Source organism: Poecilia formosa, unplaced genomic scaffold (genome assembly GCF_000485575.1).
Source record: "Poecilia formosa unplaced genomic scaffold, Poecilia_formosa-5.1.2 Scaffold764, whole genome shotgun sequence".
NCBI classification, from domain to species: Eukaryota; Metazoa; Chordata; class Actinopteri; order Cyprinodontiformes; family Poeciliidae; genus Poecilia; species Poecilia formosa.
In genome coordinates this window covers 81304-108999 of record NW_006800703.1, presented here as the reverse complement: position 1 = coordinate 108999, position 27696 = coordinate 81304, and the positions used below count along the sequence as shown (strand labels likewise).

General features: G+C 37.7%; 1 protein-coding gene across 1 annotated transcript; it reads right to left on the bottom strand.

Moving 5' to 3' along the window:
• Positions 1–11: 11 nt before the first annotated feature.
• LOC103131457 (ATP-binding cassette sub-family A member 1-like) lies at positions 12–22032 on the bottom strand (the record flags this gene model as incomplete). Its single annotated transcript, XM_016666663.1, has 14 exons — positions 21805–22032; positions 18320–18428; positions 16777–16870; positions 15848–15989; positions 15553–15671; positions 11715–11836; positions 9460–9651; positions 8181–8270; positions 3151–3394; positions 2929–3068; positions 2729–2845; positions 1721–1915; positions 286–491; positions 12–188 (listed from the first exon to the last, which is right to left on the bottom strand). Coding segments are annotated over exons 2-14 (1904 nt in total), but the record flags the coding sequence as incomplete, so codon positions are not given.
• Between the last annotated feature and the right edge of the window lie 5664 nt (positions 22033–27696).

Sequence of the window (27696 nt, the reverse complement as noted above, 5' to 3'; positions counted from 1 at the left end):
CAATCACTTACATATCATCAACGTAGCAAGGGTAGGGCATCTGCTGGATGTAAATGCCCGTCTTCTCCTCAATACCAGTGATGGCTCGGATGATTCCTTGCTCAATGACGTCCTGCAGGTAAGAAAATCCGCCCCAGACGTAGCGCAGGTCCTCAAAGGGGTCTGCTCTGGGACCAGGATCCCAGTATCTGCAAAGTGACGAAGAAAGCAAATGTGAAAACTGTCAAACAAACAAACAATCTAAGATAAAAAAATTAAAAAAAACTATTTCCCGTCGCCACTCACCCGTCTTTGATCTTGTTGGTCCTCTCCACGTTATCGATGTCCATGCGGATTTTGTAGTTGATGTTGGGCGGCAGGTCGGTGCTATTGGGAGCGATGTCGGGAAACACGATTCCCGCCCAGAACTTCTGGTTATCCAGAAGACCCATGGACTTGTTGACCAGGCGTTCCTCGTTGGGGACCGACTCCAGTTTGTCCAAGTTCACACACTAAAAGAAGAGGGAGTTAGAAAACGAGCCGAAGAAATCAGGCAAGTAGGGAAAGGATATAATGAGAAAATGTTGCTGCAGTGATTCAGAATTTTTATTGTTATATTGTTGTGCCAATAAAACTATAAGAGGTCCAATTAACTGTTAGGTGATTGACTGTTATTACCATTTAATCTATTTTATTGAGTTATCCTTGTTATCTTGTTAATGATAAAACAGTTTATGAACCTTTTACAGTTCACAAAGTTCATTCTGAGTTTAAAACAGAGTAACCACAGAATTTTTTACCTGATCTGTTCAGCCCTCCCACAGATCAACCCTTCATTTGTTTATCTAACATGAGCTGAATTTTACCACATTTTTTCATTCCAACTTTCATAAACATTAAACATTCAGAAGAGCAAATTCAGAGAAATACAACATAGAAACCACTAAAGGGTGAAGTTTCATGAGCTGTAATATTGATTTTACTGCAACAAACGACCGTATATATAGATTATAGGATCTCCTTAAAGAAAGTCAGTAGGTCACTGGGTTGTTTGGAGTGGAACATTAGTCAGAGGTTGTAAAAGTTGGAAATGGATACATAACTGATTATATTTGTTTTTAATCTACAGTGTTAGAAGGAAATGGAAGACTAATAAAACTTAAAATATACGTGATCAAACATGACATGAAAAGAAATAATAGAAATCAGATCATTATGAAGGTGGAAGCAGATATTTAAAGAACTTTCCTGAGACCAAAACAAGTACAGAGAATAAGCGCTGACTAACAGTGGGAGGATTTATGGCTGACCTTGTTTTATTTAAGTGATACAGATCACATGGCTTTGAGTTTGATGAAGCATGTGAAGCAGAAGAACATTTAATTTCAAGGTTTGTATTAACAGCTGTGCTGGTATTTGAGGTCAAGCAAAATCGTTGGAAAAATTAATGACGATTTCACAGGGAGATGACCTAAAAACATAATCGGCATTTAACGCCCTTTTCCCCAGTCGTTGGTTTTCTTATTGGTTTTATCCAAAGACAGAGAAAGTTTTTCAGACTACTTCAAGAGTCATGAATCTCTGATTTACTGACAGGATCTTAAACTAACAGTAATATAATTTCCCATGTAAACCCTGGGGGTAAAAAAACAAGATTATGTAAAAATGTAGTTTAATGGTCTAGATTTCTGTTTTGTTGCCTTGCAATGGAAAAGTAAAATAAAATCCGTAAGTCACTAACCTCCATGAACTGTGAAATAGTCTTTATGGCACGGTCGGTTTCATTGAACGCGTCTCTCCATGTGTAAGCTGACCCTGAAGGCCTGCGGTCCTCTGAGACTTTTGTGAGGAAGTCCGCCACATCGGACACACTCCACTCGGTCTCACTGAGCTGAGCGTCCAGGAAAGCGGCGCCGGTGTTGCTTTGGAGCAGGGACTGGAAGAAAAACAGAACAGTTTAGATGATTTATGTCTAGCAACTGTGTAAAAAAGGAAAACCTCTGAATGGTTACTGCATTCCTTCTGGTTTCAGAGAGCAGCTGCTTTGTGCTCTATTTTCTACCAATTGCAAATGAATTGTTCTGATACATGTTCTTCTGATAAATATAATAAAAAAGTATTTTTCACAAGTTCATCTTTTTTGTTTTTTTATTGAGAAAACATCTTTGTTTGAATGTTAAATAAAGTACCCCAGGGGTGGGGGCTTCTACAGTAAATACGTTACGGACAAAAACAAAAATAATAGAAGTTTATCTTTAACTCCTAGAAAAATGTACAAGGTACTTTACAAGCATACACCACTAGATGGAGGTGGTGTTTAAGCAGTTTGTTAAGGAAAGAAGGCGGCAAAAATTGGGTAAAAGTTCCCATCAATAAAACAACCACATTATGAGCTCTATGCCCACTAAAAACTGCTCATCTAAATTGAGGAAGTGGAGCAATAGCTCTGTGTGGTTGACTCTCTGATATTAATGTGTTCAGAGAATGCAGGGTTTGATTTTGTACTTGGAACATGTCTGTTTTTAGGATTGGTTGTATTATTTTTTTTATTATTATCCATCTTTCTTTGCTGCCCTAGAACTTGAAAGTGACCCAAAAAAAAAACAAACTCTCTGTGCGGGTCACTCAGGATAAATAATTACATACATGCCCTCAAGTTGCCTGAATTTTATTTGGGGCTGAACAGGAAGGAACACTAGGAACACAGCCATGTTTTGTCTACAAAAATGATGTCAGTGTACATACTCACCCTGACCAAGTCCATCTCGTCGCTGTTCTCCATGAAGCTCCAAAATTTAGGTTTCATTTCTTCCCACATGCCGCCCAGATCTCTCAGCACCCCCAGCTCCTGGAAGGTCTTGTTGACCTGCAAAATTAAAGCTTTTAGGTCAACTTTTTCTTACTGGAGGTATTCTGATAATGAGCTTTACTGTGAGGGATCTGTTGTACCTCGTGGATGATCCTCTGTGTTGCTGGAGTGTCTGGGGTGTACAGGATCTTCCCCATCAGAAGAGGTTTGAGGGCTCTCCAGATCATCCTGGAAATGGGGCTGGACTCCAGGTTCTTCATTAGGTTGTTACAGTAAGGAGCTAAAAGAGAAACACAAACCGCAGTTTGAGTATTGAACAAAAACAACTATTTTATATTTAAAACAAATACCAGGATGCTTACTTGAAGAGTTGTCATAGGTGGACATGGGCTCACTGTCGCTGTCGTTGCCGTGGTGTCCAAACAGAGCCTTGTAATTGTTGTCTTCATACCAGTTGAGGGATTTGATCTTCAGGCCGCCTCCCTCTGGATGTCCGCAAACGATACGTGACACGGCCTGGTACATCTGCTTCGGAGAACCTGTTGAGTTTGCAGTCAGGTACAGGATCTCCTTCCTCATGTCTTTCCAGCTCTTCATGCTGGCAAGCTGTCGAGAGAGAGACGCAAACATTAAGCTTAGGGAGAGAGTAAAGCTAATTCCAAATATTAAACCGGATGGATTCACTTAGAAAGCATAGTTTAGTCATGTTTTTACTTGTGCTGTATTTTACTTGTGATTATAAGTTGGTCATTTTCAACACAATTGGAGCTTATTGGTGACCGACCAGTTGGAAATTCAGGGATCAGATATTTTTCTGGTCAGTCTTTGCACCCCATAGAGTTATATGGACAACTGATAGAACACTCAAAGTTTGCTTTTTTCAATATCTGTGAGTTGTTTTTTTCCAATGTTTTTAAAAATAGATGATTTTAGTCAAAAATTATGCCCAAAATTAGTCCCTTTGGGCATAAAAAAAGATTATCTCACTGTTTTATTTTTTTCTCTGTGCTTACGGTTTCAGTTTCCCCCAGTTTTTCACACCTTTTTTCACACCTTCAGGAAACCTCAAAAGTCTCAGTTTCTCCTGTACTGAAGCTGACAGTCAAGATGCGAGACATAAAAATCCACATCTGGCAGGTTCTCGTTTGCCACAGCTCGGTTTAAAACAGTCATCATGCGCACAGTGCGTGTACATTCGATACATGTAAAGAAGCGCAGCTCTGAGGGGTGGAGACACTTAACACTTGACCGTCTGCCCGACTAAGATAAATTTAACTGCTGTTCCCAGTCCTCCGAGCGTGCGTGTGTGAGAGAGGGTCTGCGCTGCTTTTAAGGGAAGAGCTTAGATAACACGTAATGCGAGTCAGCACAGTGTCTTTCATCAGAAACAACCATCATGCCGAGTGTTTATGCCACAGCAACAATGTTGTTGCTCTGCAGCAAATCAACAACTCACAAACTGATACTTGTAGGCCAACGCAGAGGCAGAAATATGTGCGTTAAAAACTGGAAAGAATCCTGATGTTTGGAACAAAACAGCACACAGCCCTCCTCTTTGTTTGGGGATTTCTTGATAATGCGTGAAAAGAACTTATGTCTGAATTGCAGTCTTTGTCTGAAATTGGCATAAACTCTGTAGTTGTGTTTGTCTCCAATGGAGAGCAATTTGAGTTTTTGTCACATTTTGGTTTTCTTCAGTGTGAGAAATGGGAAGCGGGGTTTTATACCGTCAGCACTCAGCAGTCATATGAGTTCTGACATCACCGAGTTCACTGCACAGCCAGGTTACCATAGGTCAAGTGACAAGTCAGCACAGGTTTAACTATGTTTCCTAGTGGTTCAACTAAACATGCAATCAGGGATTCAACTCGTGACAAGAAAGGAATGAAAGAAGGATGAATAACAGGGAGATCTCACCCATTTAACAAGTATGGGTGGAAGGATGGAGGGGTAAGAACTATACCCGATAAGAAAGAAAGAAAGAAAGAAATAGAGTGAGAGAGGAAAGAGAGAAAGAAAAAAAACAGAGGAAAGAGAAAAAAGAAAGAGGAAAGAGTAAAAGAAAGAAATAAAGTGGCTGTGTTAGAAGCAGGAGGTGAAAAAAGAGGGAGGGTTGAGAACAAAGAGAGGTTACTCTCGGTCATTTCTCCCAACAGGCAAACCTCTGCTGGCTCCACAAGTAGAGCGCTATTATCCTGACATTTATTCACAACTCTGCACTCGCAGACAAAGAAACACATGCACGCACAGGCACATATGGACAAGATGATATGCAAACATCCAGTGTTTCCTGGTTGTTGCATAACAGAAAACAGTGCTGTTTACATATTCATATATTTATGGGTCTATTTTTTCCCATGGCACTTAAAACAGATATTCAAAACTTGAGAAAGTGAGAGCCAGTCTCTCTGTTACTGTTTAAACCCGGTTTACCTTGCAGCTGAGTCTGCAGCTACATCAGGGTAACCTCGTTTCCTGCAGTTTCATCTGAAATAGTGCATGGCGTGAGTGTGTGTGTGTGTGTGTGTGTGTGTGTGTGTACAAATGCTGCATGCTATTTTACACTCGCTGCTCATGAGGTTTTCTGTGTGTTGTGGCAGATGCTTACATTTGTCGTTCCACTTAAGAGTACCAACATCCTCTTCGCCACAACCTTTCTCACACAAACAAAGTGCAACCTTCTGAGTGACACGTCTTTATATCACCATGTGCATGTAGGTGACTTTGGACGCCAAAACTGTGTTTGTAGGTCTGTGTGAATGAGCGTTTTTCTTGGGAAGAAGATCATTTTGTCATTCCCTTCAAGACAAACTCCCACGCTAACTTGGCGAGGTGGCTCGATGAGCAATACCTGCTCTATACAAGAATGTAGATGTCCTGAACTGCACACACATGGAAAATAAAACTGGGATGCAGATAGGCAGAAGAACAGAATTGTCCCAGAGTAACCTCAGCTCACAGCCTCTGTGAGGTTATTAAAGTTCAAGTTTCCACTCCAGCACACAGCTATGTAGACAAGAGCTTCTCAAAGGCTGATCACACAATGAAATTTTAACAAGCATAACAGATACTGAACACATTTTTCCAAGAAATCAGAGTATATTAAGTTAACTTTTGATGTGTTTTGGAGAATGCAAGACTTTTTTTTGGCTTGATTTTTGCTGGAAATTGAATAAAACTGCAAAGAATGCGGTGTAGAGGAAATTTTGTTTTTTTCCACCAGGAATGGCAAATGAGGCTATCTGAGGTTGTTTTGATAAGAAGAGCAGAGAGGAAAGCAAAATAATGGTCAGCAGAAAAACTGAACACTGATTCCCTTTCTACTGCTGTATTAGGGGGTGACTGGCTGGAAAATGTCCACCTGATGACTCAAATGAAGTTCTCACACGTAGCCCTTTCAATACACACACACACGCATGACCACAAGAAAGCAACCAGTTTGATACTGGATTTGATCTATGTTGTGTTGAGTATTATGTTTATACACCAGGACTTCATCACGGTGTTAAAAAGATTTATAATAATCTCTTTGGTTAGAGTTGCAAGTCGTAAATTTCAAGAATGATGATCTTAAAAAAGGACTCAAAAAGTCTTTAATCAAACATTTTTAATTGTTCTCAATAACATTGTTGGTAGAATTGTGAAAAGTCACATATAAATCAGCTAAGAACATTATTTAGATATTATGACTGCAAATCTAAATGTGCCAGAATTATGTAGGATGCTTCCTATGATTTTAATCATGTTGTGTATCTAAAAAAATACTGAACTGAATGTGTGGCATGACATCTTTGTTATTCATATTCTGTTTATTCTGACAGCTTTCTTAAAATATGAAAAGAAAATAATCCCATAATTTTATATTTTTAACATTCTCTTTCGCTCATGTCCAAATGTGTGAAAGATCTAGTTCTGAAAAAACAACAAAACATTCTGCAACTACAGTAAGGCTGTAGTTTGCTTTACAAATAATTTAAAAACCTTGGACCAAAGCACACACCACAAATTAGATTGGTCCCCTGCATTTTGTTAGCAACAACATGCCATTGCTTGCATATCAGCTGATGACAGCTGCTCTGTCATTGTAACCAAGTATACCGCACTGTGCCCACAGAACAGCTATTTAGTTGTGAAAAACATAGACCTTTAAATTTTCAAATTATTCTAACAATGATGTCAAAAGCTTCACCTTTACGCTGTTCCAATCAAAAAGAGGAATTAAATATTGTGCAAAGAGGAAAAAGGAAATTCTGACTCAAAGTTGCAACATTTTCACTGGTAAAGGAAGAAAAGAGCGGTTCTTTAGGGATCTGTCAGCTGCTTAGACAGGAAGCCTCAACATACACACACGCATGCACATGCACACACACACACACGCACGCACACACACAGACAGCTGGGTCTTTATGTTTTGTCAGATCAGCAGAGCCTGAGCTTGAGAGAAAAGGGGGTTGTGTTGCGTTTGGTGAGCATGCTCAACCAATTGCTGCATCTCTGATTTCTCATTGCACTCCAACACTGCAGACTCAGTTACACTAGCTGGGGTCAGACATGTGGCTCTTCATGGTTTTCTGCTACGTGCAGCATCAGTGATGGTACACTTAATGTTTCACTGGGTCAAGTCTCATGTACTCCGGTTACTTTTATTGAAGAACAAAAGACATATTTCCAGTTGTAGATGGTTCTCTGTCAGGTTAACTCTTGACGTAAGAGGGTGTTACTAATATTAACCATATTTTGGGTTTAATTTTTGCTCAAGCAGTGTGAAAAATGTCAGATGTTGCTTCTGGTTGTCTCATTTCTTTTATTATGCGGTGAGGTATAAGGTTTTGATGGTTGTTTTGACAATAAATATCTCAATATGGTATAGTTAGTATCTTCTGGAAGTCATGTGGTAAAGTTTCTGTGTTAGAGGTCTGCTAGCTTAGAGACAAGGCTAATTGTAAAGCCAATATTTGAGGCAGCCATTGCATATGAAGGGGACATCTTAGCTGTGGTTGTGAGGCAAAAGGTTGACATTTGACTTTGTTGGACTATATTTAACAAGTTTTTCACTATTTCAGTTATATAAATTACAAACCAGAATATCAAAATGATCATAAAAATTGTTTGGGGTGGGGCACGGCAGTTGGTTGGATAAACGAACTTGCGTGTCTTTTGGCCTTTACATTGTTTCTACTCAGAAATATTGACCAAATCTACCCAAATGCAGTGCATACAAATTGCTACACCATTACCTTTGGTTGAATTCTGACAGTTTATCTGTGTGGTTAGGAATTGATTTCAGTTACAAACATGACAACTGAACTTTGGATACAAATAATTTGGATGTCGTGTTTGCATGTGGTACTGTGTGGGTGGTGCTCTCTGTCCGTGTCAGCGGTTCATTTACCTCAACGCCAAGCACGCCAAGGCTCTCCAGGAGGCTGTTGGTCGCAGCTGAGACGTCTTGGACAGCTTTGGGGTCTGAACTCACATCCTTCTGCCAAAGACAATGAACAGTTTTCAGTTCATCTTTCTTAAATAATGGCTTCTTTCTTTCTTTTACTACAAAATTCTCCAGAGAAGTTTTTCCTTGTTTGTTCGATTAGACAAGATAAAGTGTCACGAAATTGTAAGAAGTGAGAAAAAATGAAGGTTGTGATAATGAAAATCATAAAGACAGGGAGGCAAGGAAAAAGATGTTTAAGGGGATTTGAGCTCCTCTTTTTTTCTGTGCGGTCTGGGTACGCCGGTGTTTGAATGTGTGATTGAGAGCTCTCACCTATCACTCTAGGCTGCAGGGTGCTGGAATGTCGGACATTTGATAAAGCACAGGTGTCAATGAAAAGAGAACAGCCTTCTAGGAAAAAACCAACAATACTCCAGTGAACTCTCAACTTTCTCTCCCCGACTTGTTCGCCTTTGTCTTACTTCTAATCTATATTTTCTCTCCTCCTCCTTGTTACAGATTCTCACAGTCAGGGAAGAGATGGGAGAAAATTTGGGAGTGTTGCAAGAGTTCTTGCCCTCATACAACATTTTTTGCCCATGTTGAAAAGATTGTCCACGATTGCATCAAAAGGGTTTCGCAAAGTTTGTGCTCAGTTTTGAGGACAAAGTTTGTTTTCTGGGAATCATATCCTATATAGTCAGTGCTTGTTCGCATGTCATCAACAAGGCATGTTTTTTTTCTCTATGCTGAAATAATAAGAAACCTGATAGAACAAACCGTATTGAACATCACTATGTTTTATGTTGACTTTTGACGAAATTCTTGACTTTTTGTTGTTGCTTTTAAGTTCTGAACATCAAACTTATTTTGTTCACCTTTTGTCATCCTTCCTCATAATGATTTGTATACAGGTCAAAAGTTTATGGGAAGGGGGAGACCGTTTGTGAACAGAGGAGAGTCAACACCAAACAGGAAAGGGAGGAAATTCTTGTAAAGAAAACATTGCTTATACAAGACAAACATCTAGATGTCAGGAGTATTTTTTTTTTATATTTGAACCAATCCTTTATAATGATAACACTCTGAAGTACAAAAAAACAAATTAATGCACCAAGCAAAATGATTAAACTATTGGCTGTTGGAATAAATACTCATAATTATCAACAGGGGAAAAAAATGGTTTTATCAGGATGTCAAAATTCAAACTGAAAATAACTCAAAAAAATTCATCACTCACCCAAATTGGTTTCAGAAAGTCCAAATTGGAGAGGAAATGGTTCTGAGCCTTGTTCAGCCAGTCACTGGGTGATTTGCAGATGATCTCCTGAGTCAAGTGGGACACGTTACGGTCTGCAATGTGGACAAACTCCTCCAGCGGTGTCGCGTTGCAAAGATCTCTGAGATGGAATCCAAAACCTTTCGTGAGCACCTGAAATACAGAAACAAAGCTATTTAAACTCAAAAGGTCAAAAGTAGTCCAATGTATTCCTCTTAAAATATACAAATAAAGCCTAACAACACAAACTCATGTTTTTTCACCTAGTAACAAAAAAACTGCTTGATTCCACAAATTACAATGCATTTTGGAGATTTTAAGACACAAATTGAAGTTTTAAATTCCAGTCCAGTCTGCCAAAATAATCTTCAAATGGTCTCTGTATGGTTTATTGTTGAGAAATTTCCCAGATATTCAAGACAATTTCTCAAAAATGACTTGGACAATGTTCCATCTATTTATAAAATGCAAACAAAACACATTTTTATTAAGAATTGTGATTAAAACATTTTCAAATATGAAACAAATGATAAAAAATGGAGGCACTCAAACTCTGATCAGCTGACTAATGTGATGTCACCAGGGACACCTCGGCCTGGAAGCTTGTTTAAAAGAGAGTAGTTTTTATTTTTTTATTTTAAATAGTTATGGTTTTACAACTAAATAGCAAAACAGAAAGAAAAACTGACCATAAAACATGACAATCTGTCTAATGTGAGTCAGGTTGATTTTCCAGAAAATTCTTATTTATAGTTTTAAACTAGGCCTACAGTCAGCTACTATTTCAATTTACATTTCAGAGACACAAATATTAAACATTTAATATAACATTTTGTCACGTTTTAGAAAGCAATGTTGCATCAAAATGTTTGCTTCACTAGGCAGCTTACTTGGAGATTGTCTTTCACTAATAGGAAAAAAAAGTCAGTGGATTGAACAGACTGAAGAAAACCAGCAGAAAACAGCAAAGAAGTAAGGACTGGTAATATAAATACTGGGACAAACAATGTACTCAGACTTCCAAGAAACCAATTTCATCATAATTTGTTTTGTTACTGTTTATCTCCCCCCTGCTCTGGAGAAAAGAAAAGTGTTATGTTCTAGTGGGAGAAATCGCAGAAAGGTGAAGTAACAAAATGTCCTTTTCTGGAACCTACAGGGAACACAGGCTCTTTTTTTTTTTGGCGACAGAGTCAAGATGTGTGTGTTTGTGAGCAAGAGAAGCTCCCTTCGCCTGTCTCTAAACGTCCTTGACCCCTCTGTGCTATCCCATCTATTAGACAACATAACACATGCGCGCACACACAATTGCACAAACACACACATAACACAGCTGTTAATCTGTTCACTGGAAAAAACATCAGGGCTTAAATCCGGTTGGGAGGATTGGGAATCATACTAATTGACAGACAGAGAATTCAAAACACGTTTTCCTGCAACGTCGGCCTGTGTGTGTTCACCTTTTTGCTGCAGAATAAAATATTATATTATTATATTACATTATATGTCAACAGAAACGGGTACAGCAATGTGAACAGTCTCATAATTGTCATTCCTACGGTGGAGCGATGTTCCTGGCGAGCTACGTGATCTATGAGACGTTCCCGTCTGTGATCAATGAGCGCCTGGTGGAAGGGGCAGCAGGAGCAGAGGGGGTGGTTTGTGTAGAATCAGATGGTGTAACGTGTTTTTGATTTACAGCCTCTGTCTGCACATGAGGGGAACTAGGAGGGAGGAGGGATGAAAGACGAAGCAATCATGTGACTGCAGCCACAGAGCAGAGGCGAAGGAAGGGCCGGAGAATCGGTCAGAGAACGTGGTTCGATTTATTCAGATATAGCTCATATGGATGGAAGAGGATAGGTTTAAAGAATTTCCTTTTAACACGCAACAAGAAGAAATGGACGCTGAAGAAAAAACAGTTTATCTTTTCAGCTAAGGGAAAAACAGAAAATTAGATGTAGGGGGAAAAATCATATCAAAAATAATGATAAACATACAGGAAAAAAAAACAAACAAATGGGAGACGGACTACTGCTCAGTAGCTTGTACATCCATCCATCCAACCCCAACCCAATGTACTTCCATCCCCCCGGGTATTAAGGGCTTAGCTGTGCTCTGGCTGAAACCTTTAGTTCAACAGATACTGCAAAGCCAAGGTCATTAGATTTATGCACAACCGCTGTGATTTATCTGCAACAATCCTAATATTTTACCTTCTCCAAATTGACGTCAGCCTCCAAAATTTGCTTCAACGTGTGATGAGAGAACGATGCGTTGTGGTGTAGAAAGTGAGAAAGCGTTTCGTCGTCTCTCAAGAAGTCTTTCAGCTTGAATCCTGGGGAGGAGAGGAAACAAAATTGCATAGTTGATTGAGTTAAACTTTCAGATTTAAAAATCGTCTTGGAAACGCTAGAAGAGAGAACAGGAGGAAGCTGCAAACATTTTTAAGTTGCAAAGAAATGTGCTCAGTGAAATATTATTGGTATTTCATAAAAGGGAGTTGCCAGATTCAACAATGCAGAATGTTTGTCCAAATGTTTCGGGGGAGGGATTCAAAGTTGCAAAATGAAATGGGGAGTAACACATCAACAATGAGCCAACATATGAAATGAATCCCTGACTTTATCTTATGATTACGAACCACTTCAAGCATTTGAATACTGATGAGTCTCCAAATACACACACAATTCATCTTCCCCGCAGTCTGAAAGCTCTTTGTGCTTTGCTGCATTCCCAAGAAGCCGGACCCTTCCTGAAACCGGCCCGAGTCAGCTGAGCGGTACCAGAGATGCACACAAGCACACAAAAATACAGAGTGTTCCCGCTTCCACTGAGCGCTGAATTTAATAGTCTGCAGAGGTTACTGAGGGGCGTCCAACTTTAGTCCAAATACTTTATCCCTTCTGTCTCAAACTGGCTTCCTCACTAACTTTTCTTACATTCAGCGTTTCTTGAGGAAGCCATTTTCTTTTTATTTTCCCCTCTAGTGATTTTTTTTTCTTTTTGTGGTTTATGAAGACAGTTTGGAGAATTGTAAACAAAAAAGAGGAACAGATTTTTTTAACAGCCATTTATCATAAACAACAGTTTCGCAAAAGAAGAAGATGTTGCTACCCTTATACTTCCTTTTCTGATGTTCTGTAGTACTGTATGAAATTAAATTTTATATTTTAGCTTTAAATCATGTTTTTTTTCTTTAAATCATATGCGTCTCCCAACTCCACTGCTTATGGTTCTCCATGTTGTTCTTTTGTGCATACAGATCAAATGACATCTAAACCAACAGCCACAGGAAACACTTGACTTTGACTGAAACACCCAAGGGAGGAAGTGAAAGAGAACAGAGTGTTTTCAAGAGACATGTGACTGAAAAAAAAATGGTCCTGAAGTGTGTGGGTCCTTTGAAATTTCTGATTTAAGATTAAGCATCGTCAATATTTTGGCATCAGATTTCTTCTCCAAATATAGCTGTTCATGTGCCCCTGTGTGCCTCTGCCAGCTCTGTGTGAGTATTAATGACTTAAACCCTCAGCGGTTAACAGTCAGGGAGCTTTAATGGAGCCTAATCGACGTCCCACTGGGAAGCTGCAACTCCCAGTGAAATACACGATTACTCAGGAGATCACGTCACCATAATTCTGATGAAATTAAAAAATAAAAATAAAAAAAAAAATTCCCACTTTATTTCCACACAGTGCACTCCACATCTACTGGCGACTTTGTAAATATGTGTAAAATGAATAATTAAAAAAAAACACTGAAGTTCACTGATGAAGCATAATTTAGCACTGAAGACAGTGATGTTAGCTGTGGACAATTTGTACCATCCTTCACACAATGCTCAGTAACTAAACAAGCTCTTTCTTTAACTCTTGCCTCAGATTTGGAGATTTTAAAATATTTCAGTTTTTGCTCCAAGCCTTGGTAAGTAGCTTCTTTCTTGCAGCTAACAACATTAACACATATCAGTCTTAATTAAATTGCATGTTCTCTTGTACTTCCCATTTTGAATAGTAGAATGTTGTAGTTATACCCTCGTAACAAAATAAATATATATATATAAAAACATTTCAGGTACTTGTATTTCATAGGAATCACTGGGAGAGTCATCGGGGAATTTTTTTTTACAGACTAATGTTTTCAGTTTAACGGCTTTATTTTACATATAAATTGTGTGAGGTTATGCTTCTGTAATGAAAGATTCATTTATCTCTTTAAGGGCTGCTAGGAAGTGTGGAATGTGCTGTATATGTCAACAAGTGATGTGTTTTTTTTTCTTTTTTTTTACATCTTCAAAGTGGCTCAATGCTGTTATCAGCAACAGAAGTGAGTGAGATTATGCAGAAAACACTTTGATCTGAGCTGCTATTTCCGAGAAAACTTCCCATTTCAGCTGCTTAGTGATGCATCGTGTTAGAGACGTCTCTGCATAAGTGCATTCTCCCTTGCGGATTTGAGACAAATGCAGAAAGAAATATGGTTTAACTTTAGAAATAATTTGTGGTAAAGTGCACAGAAGCTTTCTGAGCCAATAAAAATATTTCAGATGCTTCCTGCTCAATTTGTTTCACATCTTACAACCAAACGCATTTCAAACGTGGGAGATAATCAATAACTGGAATCTGCCGATGTTTGAAGCAGGAAACTAACAAATGAAAAAAAGATTTTGTGAGCACTATATGACTGAAAAATCCTATTTTGGCCTTTTGCTTTGAAGAGACATCTCACTTGATTAAAACTGATTAAAACTTAGAATAGCTTCCAAGAAGTGATTATACAATTAGCTTTACCTCCGGGCTAACTGAGACGCAGCCCAAACAACAACAAAAAGTTTAGTTGCATAATTTCTAAAGGAAGATCTAATTTGCTCAGTATAAAATTAAATTGATGTCTTATGAGACATAATGTTGATGTCCTCTCATTTAGATAGAGGAAGTATACTGATGGGCATAAGAAAGTGGTATAAATGTAGTTTTAAGCAACCATTAGCTATTCCATCCTTGTTGTTTAATATAGTCTTACACTTTAAATTATTTTATCTTCTTCTATTATATCATGTTATTTCTACAAGATCATTTTACATATTGTTCTCGTCATGAATTGGAGTTATAGATGGTGACGATAGGATGTTGTGGACCCAGGTATTTGTGAGAAGTGATCATTTTAATGCCAAACACGAAGGAGAACAGAAATCCAGGCAGCACAGGTGAGCGACGAGGCAAAGGAACACAGAGACACTGGTAGCACTGGGAATACAGAACCTTAGACACACGACAGGCTGCAGGTGACACGAGTGAGGTTAAACACACAGAGGATAATCAGGGGAAACTAGGGACAGCTGGAAATCAAGGGGTAGACACGAATACAGAGAGACTCAATTAACACCAAAATACACACAAAAACCCAAATCCTCACAGTTCTGTTTTTCTTCCTTTCATTGTTGTTGATTAAATTAATAAAAAAAAAAAAAACTAAAACCATTTAAATCAGAGACGAAAAAGGTTTAATGTATTTAATTTTACTTTCATCATAAATCCTAACTGTTCCAGTAAAGACCTGAATGGCTCAGAAGAAAGTGTTTATGTTATCTGCAGCAGACTGTCTGTAACTAAACTGGGACAGGAAGCAGGGACAGTGTAGTGAAAACAAACTAGCCAATCTATGCGTTGATTACATTTTGTCTGCCAGGGTAGAGTCTACAGTTTCATACATTTCCTGTTCTGTACCACAGACAGCACGTACGAGCAGACCGTCCCTCCCTACCAGCCCACCAATGTTGATGGAGTGTGGCGGTAATTACTTGCAACACTGGCTGCTAAACTGCAAACTTAGTTTATCTTTTATATGACACTATTCATTGCAATTAATTTGTACCTACAGTGAATGCTAGATTGGACTCATAACCTTGGGCTCCAATAAGTTTGAGTTAGTACACAGGTGCTGCAGCTGATGAATGGTGAGAAAACGATAAAAAGTCCCCAGTGAGACTGAAAGTAGGGCACTTCTCAACTGGAAGACACAACAAGTGGATAATTAAAGGCGTGTCCTTACGCGCAGGGTTCTTCTGAAGATTTCTGAGGGCTCCCAGCATTCCCCTGTAGCCTTCGTAGCTCTTATCATTCTGGGTGTACAGAAGGATCTTCTTGGCATCGTTAAACAGACGGGAAATTCTGGTGACGACAGCAAGAGGAAAAACACAATTACACAACGCTCTTAGAAGCTTCAAAAAGACACAAAGATGTCTTCTAAATAGTAAAAACAAACAAATTCTGCAGTTCTGAACAAATGTTAATAGAGTTAATACTAAACAGCATAAAGAAAAACATTTCTTAACCACTTTACTTACATGGAGTCATTAAAATTTCCAACTATGCCTGGAGTCTCTCCAGGGGTCGGATTACGAAAGCAGGGATTGTTGGCATTACAGATAATGCCTTGTACCCAGGGCAGGGTACCTGCTGAGGGCATGGCCTTGTTAGGAAAGTGGCCTGGGGAAAAAAAAGCAAACATTTTTCATGATAAGTTAAATTCCACAATAGGTCAAATGTAAGCAAACTGTAAATAATAATGAGATACATGGTATTCCTCACAAATAACCTCAATGTTTAGTTTCTTTGTTTTGTCAGTAGCAGTTGTTTCAAATGTACAAATAAAAAGCTATTCATAAAATAGTAGAAAGGGAGTCGAAGAGGTTTGACACTTCTTCACTTTGTCGGCTCGGTTTAATTTTGCAGGTTGGAGCCTTTTTGAGATGCTATGTGTTACACATTTTAATAACTTTTACATGCTTTCTGTCGCTGAACTGTTACGTGGCAGAAAGAAAGCGGCTGCACTTTTCCTGCAGCTGATGGTTTAGTCACAGATTCACATAGTGCAAACAAATATTGACAAAGCAGATAGCTCCTTCTGCGTCAATAACAAGGACCTCAGATGACTACCATGTTGATCTTTCTGAGAATCAAATGTTTTGCCTAAAAATAGCATAATAGAACAATTCAGTGATACAGCATCCTCTTTATTGTTTTAAAATGACATTCTTCAACATGTGTTTTGTTAGTACAATACTGGTAGTGAATAAAGTTTAATCTAATTCACTGACGGTTACCTGCGGTTTACTACAAGGTTCTATACTAGGTCCTCAAATTTTCAACGAGTCAAAGACTTAAAATTTAACTTTTGTGTGGGTAGCAAAACATTGCATTTCCCTCAAAAGGTTTACAGCTTCTGAATAAAGTTTTCAAGAAATGTTTCCATATAAACTTTCTTTTTACTTACATTCATGTTGTTCATAGGGAGGATAATACATCCGGACTGATATCAGGATGAAGAAGATGAACAAGGGCCAAATGATTTCAATCAGCAGCTGGATCTAAGGGACAAAGGATGACGGGCATGCGTTAATCATTCCTAGACACAAATCACAACTGATGAGTTAATCAGCTCCTGACTGATTCTTTTCATTTGTTCTTCAGTCGTTGCAGATTCCTTTACCTCATTTCCAGTATTTCATTCAAGAAAAGCTACATTTGACTGTTTTACTTTACAAACATTGAATCTCACCATGAATCTGAGTAAAGTAAATTGCTTGATAAGCTGCTAGAGAGCGAGACAGAGACGGGGAGATCTGTATGGGATTTTCCGTCTGCACCATATGGCCTTTGAGCTTCAGCTGCCCACTTGAAGCAGCGGGTCAGACATGCAGTGTGACGGATGAAGAACAGAGTCGCTGTCTCTACAATATGCACTGTATCCCTTTTGTCAGAGGAGACTGTTGAGGAAGTCACGCGGCCACAGCTGCCACTTCGAGGAGCTGAGAAGTGACCTAATTGTATGCAGACTAACTCACCCCCCTCTGTATAAAGGAGCACTTATGTTAACTTGTCAGACTGAATTTAATTTGCATAACTTTGAGCGTGTGGGCATCAACCGGCACATGATAGTAGCCAGATAAATAGATCTAACCAATGATTGTGTCATCCTCACATCTATCTCTGACTCAGTCAGTCTCCACACTGCAACTCTTCTCCATCCAAACGTCTCTGAGGACAATAACATCACTCCCTCTCTACCCATTTATGAGAACAATACGTGTGAGTAAGCACAAAAGAAAAAACGTTGGATTTAAAGTCAACCAGCTGGAAACGTGAATGAGTCCAAGCAGTGTTGGGAAATTATTCAACATTTTGTATAATTATTTAAATAAAAATCATATTAGTAGAGATGTATTGACTTTTCTTTCCCCGTGCATTTTTGGGAATTTCTTAAAGTCTGATTTGCCCAATCCAGGTTTTACATCTTAAGGATTTGTTTAAGATGTAAAAAAGAAATATCAAGCATGTCCCTAAATTATGCAATATATTTTGCATTTCCTATTTTTTTCCATCTTAATTGTGTTACTATAATTTTAATTATTAACTGTATTGGTTTTTTTTTGTTTGCTCCAAGTGCACAAAGCAATGCAATATAGGTTTTAAGGTAGTCCAGATTAATATAAGCGTAAGAAACTTTAAAAAAAAATGCATCAGTTTAAAAACTGTCAACTGAGAGTTTTTAGTTTAATGTGTTCAAATGAATATTTTTTTATTTCATATTGACTCGGCTGTCCACAGATAAATCAGAGCAAAATTTGGCTCCACATTTATTGCCCCCTGTTGCATCTCTAAATATTAGCTCGGTTACATAAGTAGACATACTTAAAAATGTGTGCTCAAAAATTTACAAGTTCACAGAAAGAGTAGGATTTAGAAAAATAACAGACGTTCATAACTTACAGCTGAGTTTATGATTCTTTCAAATCAGTGATTAACAGACTACTTACGGTTTGTCGTCGTCTGTAGGTGAAGTTCTTCCATAGCAGTAGACCCAGCTGAGTGGAGACCGCCATGTTGCCGTCTTCCTAACCTCAACGAGCCAACTCCAGCTCCTCACTGAGAAAACACAAAAAAAACACAGGCTCAAATACAACAAGCATAAAACACAGAGATGACTCAAAAACAGATATCAAAACCATTAATTTACACTTTTCTTGTCATGGAGAAACAGTTATGCAGCTATGACAGACGCATGTTAAGTCTCTTTAATTTAGCTGTGTTCTTGTGAAAGAAAACAGGATGCTCTCACGCAGAAAAATGGATTTGAAAACAGAACAGAAAGTGATTACATCTATAGAAGATGACCAAAGACACGCAACGATAAGAGGAAAAAAAATAGCAAGAGGAAGGCTCAAAGTGGATGACAAGCATTTCTTGGAAGAGCAAATAATCTTAAAATTAAGCCATTTGATGCAAACTACAGTAAAATGCCAGAACATTCACCTGTTGGAACAAAACTCCTCTGACCTGAAACACAGAGCTGCCAAAATACCAGCGAGGCTCAACAAAATTCAGCCAACCGACTGGAAAACAGCTGCCAACTCTTGCAAATTCAGCTCCCCTTAATGTAAACTCTTCTGTCCAAAGTTCAAGCACTTCATCTGTGAGGATGAGTGGGTGGGGAGAGGATGGGGGAGCCAGTGTGGGGAGGAGAACTTTTCATGAGCCCATGAAAAGTTTTCAGTAGACTGGCTCCAGCCAGATAACACCTCAGAATCCTTTTGATGTGAATTCAAAATTTATGAATGGCTTCAACTCATTATTTTCTCCTTGTTTATTCTTTACAGAATTAATAATTAAACAGCTTTATTTTTTAAAGTGAAATGTGATCTTATTTCTTTGAAAATTATTTGTATTTTGATGTTATTCATCAATCTAGAAACATGAACTCTTCTAGTAAGAACTCTTTGTATGTGGCACTGACATTATGTTGACCTTTCACCTAGACCAGAGGAATGGTGCATCTCACTGATCCAATCTTTATAAAATTATAAAGCAAACCCAAATTCTCTCTCCGTACAAACTCAAGACTGTATTTCATTCAGTACGTTCCAAATTTTTTGGAGTTAGGTGGTGAAACTTCACGTTTCATTGGCGGAAGAATCGAGGCCATCCTGTTTTCCACGCATAATGTCCTTTATACAGATTAAAGCTGATTGGCTGCAGTGGACAGTGGGACCATAGCACGGCGAAGTCAAGGACAGTGATGTTCAAACATAACGTGTCATACTGATTAGTTGATTTGCTGTAAAATCTAACATTCTATTACTTTAAAACAATTTTTAAAAAATAGTCTTAAAGCAAATAACTTTGACCAAATAACTTTTGGTCAAATCAAATAACTTTGGTCTTGTTTTTTTAACCACTATCAGGGTTGGATGAATACTCACTGAGGGAAAGAAAATATGCAAGGATTGCTTTTAGCACTCAATCATTCTCAATTTATTACTTTGGATACAAATATGTTGAAGGGAAACAGATGTGAAAATTCCCCCAACCTACAAAAAAGACTAATAGATCAACAATGCAACAATGTCCATCTATATTTGTCCTAAAATCAGTTCCTACTTTACACAAAATGTGCACAAAATGTGCAAGGTATAACAAAATCCACTGAAATACTTAACATTTCATAATAAAAACTAACAGGAACTTTGGGATCCATGAACAAACACAGCGATCCAGCCAGGTTATCTGTTGCTCGGGTACATCTGTTTCACCCCCCAGTGAGTCACTTGATTTGGTAGCAACTACTACTAAGTAAGCAAGTCAAAATTATATTAATCACAGCACAACTGCTCCACAGATCTCTGTAAATTAGTAATCTGGTCATGTTTTAGGCTACTGCGTCATTTGACATGAATAACAAAGCAAGCCATATCAGGCACCGTGTCTTTTTTATTTAACAATCCCTCGTCGTGTCTTGATAAAATGCGGATATTTGGTTTTCATACGTTTTTCTCAACGTATGAGCCGATCCGTTTTAAACTAAAACCCTTAGAACAAAGATGAATGTATTGCCATCATTCTACAAATTTCCACTGTGGCATAAGACTCATTTTTATTTGATGCAGCGACGAATTGTTTTCGACTCCATTACGCATTTGAACGAGACAAATACTGGGTCGAAATCTACACGTCGTATGCAGAGAAAAAAAATGGGGGTTCTTTAGCTCAGTGACTGGTGCAGAGCGATGGCGCCTCTAGTGGCATAAAACATGTCAAAAATCACATTTATACTTGTTTACCATCTTTCCTCGCTCACGTGTTACATCACATTAAGACAGAATGTTTTTTTCCCCTTTCTTCAACGCCATTGTCTTTTTAGCTCTCATAAAGCGCCTCAAAATGATAACTGATCAACATAGTTATTTCTTTTTCTTGTATATAAAAAAGAGTGGAGATAGTCATCGATGTTGTATGTAAAACGACTTTTTGGCTCCAACGTAGCACATCTGAAAAAAACAATATTTCAACGACGTGGCAGCATCGCATTATGCATGCATGTCAAACGAAATATTGGAGGGTGGAACGGATTAAACAAGTATCTTAAAAAACACAAAGAGACATTCACTGTATGACTTTTTTTTGTCGAATGGAAATTACTTAAATGTAAGATAAATTAAAGCAGACATGAGCCAAACGTTTTTGTTATGTTTTCGGTAGGTGTATTTAATAGGATATGAGATTATAAAAAACAATCGCCTTCCAGACTGACTTTTGTGCTTCATCTCATTGTTCTGTTGAACGGGGGTTACTGTCGGTCATCCAGTTTAGCGGCGCTGACCAACAGCTTCGTCAAGTCAGACAAACTAAAGCGACAAAAAAGGCGAATGAACCTACAAAATAAAGCTAAACCTGACATAAACTATGTCCTATGACCGTTTTATTCCTGTTTGTCTCTTATTAGACCGTGTTGTTCTAAATATGCAAATAGACAAAGCAGCAACAAAAATTGTTTTTCAAGTTATGGTCATTTATGAGGTTGTTATTTAGCAATAAATTAAGACTTTGCAACAGCAGCTCTTTTATTTTTGTAATCCCTCACCGGATGTAATTTGCTTATACTTTTTAACAGACTCCCGTCTAGAGTCGAGTCCGACTCAGACGCTGTCGAAATAGAAAATTAGAGGGTACAAGAAAAAGAAAAACGTGACATTTATCATTAGCAAAACGGCTTAATTTTAAGTAAACTGCACCCTTGGTTTAAGCTACAGACGTAAAAATGAAGAAAAGTTGCAGATAATTGCATTAGTTCAATTAAAGTACAACATTTTCCTTACAACATAAAAAACTGTTTTTTCTTCTTCTCAGTTCCAGATTTACACAGTTAGCCTAACAACATGCTAACAACAAGACAAAAAGCGATGAAATATGTGGTACGGCATTTTCGTCTTAACAAAGAAATTCCAAATCTTTGCGTAAAACTCACAGAAGTGCACGTGAAGTCACCAACCTTAATCTTAATGTGTTCACTCGCTCTTCTGCCTCTCATCAATTGAAAGTCCTTTTCTCAAACAGAAGTGAAAAACGAGGTTAACAATTGCGTCCCTCTGACGCCGCGGTCCTCCTTGTTCTTTTGTCAGTGTCTAGGAAAACTGTTTTTTCTCCCCAGGCAGGCTTTTATAGCGCAGCTCGATGCGGAGCGCAGCAAAGGTAACTAACGGTCACAGTTTGTTGCTGCTCCCTTATAAGGCAAGCACGTGCGGCAGCAAAACATCTCTTAAAGGGCCAGCCTCATTTTTTATCGCACTGGTTTTCAATTAAAGGAGAGCACATATTCAATTGCTCCTTGTAATTACGTTATGTAAATAACGCAAATGAATATTTCATTACGTTTTTATATATTTGTTTGTTGGATGAAGAATATCAATGCTTGGTTTACAACTGGTTAACAGTATATGAACTGATTATGTAGCGTAATGGTTTGCTCCGTTATTATTGTATTGAAACTTTGAACCCATAATTCACTTTTGTCAGTATTGCCACAGGTTTCACAATATTAGCAACTGAATGTCTAAAGTTGACACTCTTTTCCTCTTTTTTGTTCCCAAAATTAATAGCAGAGCATCTAGTTGTTTTTCTGTATATCTATTTCGCAATGAATCGCAAACAGGATAGGGTCCTGACAATTTTTTTTGTTAACTTCTTGTTTTTCATCAATCATACTTCCAGTATTCTCAGAATGGCACATTCAGATATAGCCCATCACGTGTAAAAAGATATACATTCTTTGAAACGTTATTTTCTGCAAAACAGGAGAAATTGGAAGAGATGACTTATGAATATGAGAACACCATCATTTAATTGTTTTGAAATGTACATTATATTTGACAGTTTCTGTGAAGACTGATGACCTGTCTGATGCCCCCCGCCTCTCACCCAATGCCCAATGACCCCTTTGTGACCCTGTAAAGATAAGCCGGCTTAAATGATGGATGGATTTTTTTTTTATAGAGAAGTTCTTAAAAATTATCTCCAGTACTTTATTCTATAATAAAGTAATAGCACACAACTCCTTTATGTGCAGTGTATTTTTTTATTACGGGGTGGATTCCTTTTTTATTTTATTTTATTTTATCTTATTTTATTTTATTTTTTTTACCAGTTTATTCCTGTTTTGAATGTTGTAATCAGAAAAAACAATCATACTTAAGCTAAAATGTGACTATCTATTAACTGAATGAACATATTAAGATTAAAGTTACTCTTAGGTGTCCTAATTTGTTTGCATGATTATTGTGCAGAATCCTCTGTGCAACAGGTTCCAGTCAAGAGAAGTAAAATCTTGATGGATAGAGGTCTGAACTCTAAGTTGTTAAACTGCATTTTCTACTTTTTGGTGGATTTATGTGTGGATTTTGGTGGATTTTTAAAAAAGCTACCGTTCACATCTTGTTCCGCAAAAGATTACAAAATGTAATCATTTCTGTCCTGATATTTACAGGACATAAATATGCAGAAACACTCTTTAATATACTATTAAACAACGTTTAATAGCATATTCTACTGTCATTTACAGCCCATGCCATCATTCAGCAAAAAATGTAATCAGTGCAACAGCTGCGATCAATTTGTCAAGTCATCAGAGCCTGACTGATGAAAACCTTTAATTTTGTTTCATCTACTGCATTTTTAAACTGAAAACAGTTCAACCCAGTAACTCATCCATCTTGTTTTGAACTCTGTCGTCTCTAAAATCCACTCTGTCCTCCATTGTTCTGTTACTTAATCACTGAGTTTGTCCCAAATCGTGCAGAGACAACAGGTTAAACAATGACAAATACTTACTACACTGTTTAACTGAACCTCTCAATTGTCCGACAAATACTCTGTACAGAAGCGGCTGTCAACACTTAATGTCCTCAGATATCAGTGTTTGGATCCTTAACAGCGTGTGCTTTGGTCAGAATGGCTCATAGGTACTTAGACCAAATTAGGATGAGTTAAGGTTGCATAGGGGAGGATGATGTCAGCAAAAAAAAAACTGCAAGGAACATACAGTGCCTTGCAAAAAATAGTCACACCCCCAGAACTATTTCACTTTTTGTCACATTACAACCACAAACTTCAATGTATCTTACAGGATTTTATTGGGAGTACACAAAGTAGAGCTCAATGCAAAACTTCAAAAAGATTCAGTAAAGTTTGGTGTTCATTTGTACTCGTTGTAACTATAATGATCTTAAACACAAATTTGTATTAACTGCCTTTAGAAGTGGCCTCGTCAGAAAACAGATGGGCCAGAAGAGTTAAATACATGGGAAACCTGGACGAAAAACATAAAACTCAGGCAAATGTTCACATTCTAGCAGGAAACAACCTTAAACATACATCCAGAGCTCCAAAAGGAATGGCTTAGATCAGAGCTTATTAATATGTAAGAATTCACATAAGTCAGAATCCAGAGCCAAAAGCAACCAAAGAGCTGTGGCAACATTTCTTTTCATAGATGCACTCCATCTTGAAATTGAGATAAATATGTATGAAAAGGAAACAAAAGGGCAAATTTTCAGACTTTGAATGTGCATAGTAGATATAACTAGCTGCAACTAACTGAATTGATGACCAGAACTGCAAGTTACCAGTGGAGGTGATCTTCACTACCATTTTAAAGCAAAAGTTATTACTGTGCTCTAAATTTGCAAGAAAAATGCTTGAAATATTTAGCCTTGAACTCAGATTTTTACCCACTCACAATTAATACATAAAAATATCCAAACTGTCATTTTAATTGTGATATCTTCAGTTAATTTGAATTAATGTCACTAAATTCAAAGCAAAAATAAAAACTTTAGTGTTTCTCATTGACGTCAGTACATTGTTCCAGTTGAATCGATTATTTTAGACATCTTTCTGATATTTTATTTCATTTGTGTGCATGGTCAAATGTGGCAATTTCTTTAAAACAATGTACTGAAGCAATGTTATATTAAAACAACAATAACTGCTATTCTTATTCACATGGAACATTGTTTTAGAGCGCCTACTTCAACAGTTTTACTTTACCCAAATAAAACCAGGAAGTGTGATATCTTAAACTATTCTGTACGTTGGGATCTATGTGGAACTGACAGCTGAAACGAGATAAAACTGGAATGCAGCATGGTTCATTAAGAAATGTTCTTTTCTCCAGTGTGGATGGGGTACAGTAAGTTCTCCCAGCATGGGGCTTAATTAAAACACAATCCCCAATCAGACAGATTAGTTTTTTAATCCATCAAAGACCCCCAAATCTGCCTGCACCAATAAAGAATGATGATAATCAACCCACATGAACAGGCTCTAAAATCTCTCCTTTTGTTTCCTTCGAAGGTTTTGGAGGCCAAAACCTTCAGTCGACCCGAAGAGCAACACACAGTAGAGTGCCTTCTAAGATTTTAAACATTTTATGAAAAGCAAAAAGGCAATAACTGATTATTTACAGACGGTTATGTGAAAGAATGACTTGTACATCACCTACAAAACCCTCTTGTATGTAAACTTAACTCAGTGATTACATAATATCTAATTTAGAATAGAATAGAATGGAATAGAATAGAATAGAATAGAATTGGGGAAATTTCGTTGCAAGAGCAGCAAAATGACAACGCAAGTAAATTCACACAATGATAGAATATGAAACATATAAAAACAGAATAGAGAATGAAAACAAAATACTATATTTTTAAAAGAGCAAAATTTAAATATAAATACAGTGCATTAAATCATTGTAACCTTGATGGCTTCTTTCTGTGGATTACATTTGCTAATAATAGTGGTTATCCATGTCATGCACTCAAGCACTGACTTCACAAAAGTGAAACATGTCTTATTAAAAAAAACACAAAAAAATTACAGAAGATCAGTTGGAGATTACTTTGTGGCTAAAATCCAAAGAAGGTCTTGCTGTGGTGGAATCAAAATCCAGAAAACCAGAAGTTTGCATACACTGAGTAAAAACGACACACATGCTTTCTTCACTGTTTGAAGTTAAATCAGACCAAATTTCTTTTGTTTTAGTCTGGAAGTACTCTGCTCCTGACTAATGACTTACAAAAGGTCAACTGTTCCCCAGTTGACCTTTTGTAACTTCTCTGCTGTATCTACTGTACCAGATTAATCCAATTCAGTTCAACTCAACATCAGTATGAACTGAAGAAGAGTGAAATTGAACCAGAAGCCTACGTATGTGACAGACTTATTTGTTTTTCATTAGAATTATTCAGGTTAAAAGCTGCACTTTACGTGGGAAAAGTCATTTATTTACATTACAGAAAACAAGTTTCTTTTTTTTCTATTTCCACAATATTTACACATTTCCATTTTTTTGTTATGTTTCTTAAGACAAGCTTACTATTTTTCTTATCAAATGTTTGCCAAGTCATAAACAAAATGCATATCTCTTTCCTAAGCTGTTTATTTGAAACAGTTATGCATGTATTTTTGCATTAATCTAAAAAAGACAAAAGAAAAGAAAATTACAACAGCATTTCTGTTCTGGTGACATTTCCTGTCTGTTTTTGTTGCTATGGGGACAGCTAAAGCCTGACTGTGGTTTGGGTATGGTTTGAGTAACAGAGTAATCATCGTGTAATATTGATTGCAATATTGGAGATAAAGCTGCCAAAGGAAGCGTCATTGCACAATAGCTACACGTTTTTCTAACTAAGTCTTTATCTGCCACCGTACCGATACATAGAGGCATTCAGGATAGACAAGAAGTGTTTATTTATTGGTAAATGTCCTGTTCGAGGGTAATCTCGAGTTTCCACTCTCTGACACAGAGCACAGAAAGAAACACGCTAAAAGTCACAAAACAACTTCATATTCATGTCCAACTTTAAGATTGTAGCTCGGTTGAAGTCAGACCTGTGCTAAAATACACTTCGAGACAAATGTATGATGTGCACAATTGTTGATTGTGTGGAAAAAAAAAAAAAATTCAGTCTATTAAAATGGTTCAACAGATCGAGACATTATTGTTTTATGAAGCAAATTCCCAGAAGCCATTATCTCAGCAGGCTGGAGAACAATAGTGAGTTATGGCTGATGCAGCGTGAGAACATCTTTACACTCAGAGATAATGGGATCAGGAGATTAATGCCTTCCAGGATGTTAAAACATTTTTCGATTCTCGTGGAACTCTAAGTGTAAAGAAATCACACCATACAGACTAACGCGTGCTTACTGTGTGAGTACAGACCACTCTAAATAGCTCTCTGATATGAATGAATGTTTTTTTTTTATATATATATACTTTGTGTGTCTCTTTGTTAGCCTATGTCGGACTGGTGACCTAATTCTTCTGAATGTTTTACTCTGTTTTTAGGGTCAAACTTTGGGTATTTCTGCAGTTTTATGGTGGTGGGGAGGAAGTTGTTCATCCTGTAGCTGGTAGGTTGCCAGTTTAAACCCTTGCTTTGTCTCAGTTAGTCTCTTTGCTGTTGTTGGCAAGACAGCTCACCCGCTTTGCCTGCTGGTGGAGGTCAGAGGACCGGGCGGCACCGATTGAACGGCAGCCAGTCTGTCAGTCGGCCCCAACGCAGCTGTGGCGGCAATGTAGCTCACCACCATCAGTGTGTGAATGTGTGTGAAAATGGGCCAATGACTGCTTTTAGTAGGCTTGATAATGTGCTGTACAAGTGTAGGCCATTTACCCATCCAGGAGGAAGAGCAGTGGCATTTTTTTATGTAAAGATGGTTCAGTTTTAGGCCTTAAGAACAATATGTCTCACCTTGCTTTAAAGATGCTTTAAAAAGTTTTGGTAACACTTTATTTGAAGGGATGTGCTTAAGAGTGACATGACATCTGTCATAAACATGAAAGAGTCTTTGTCATGAA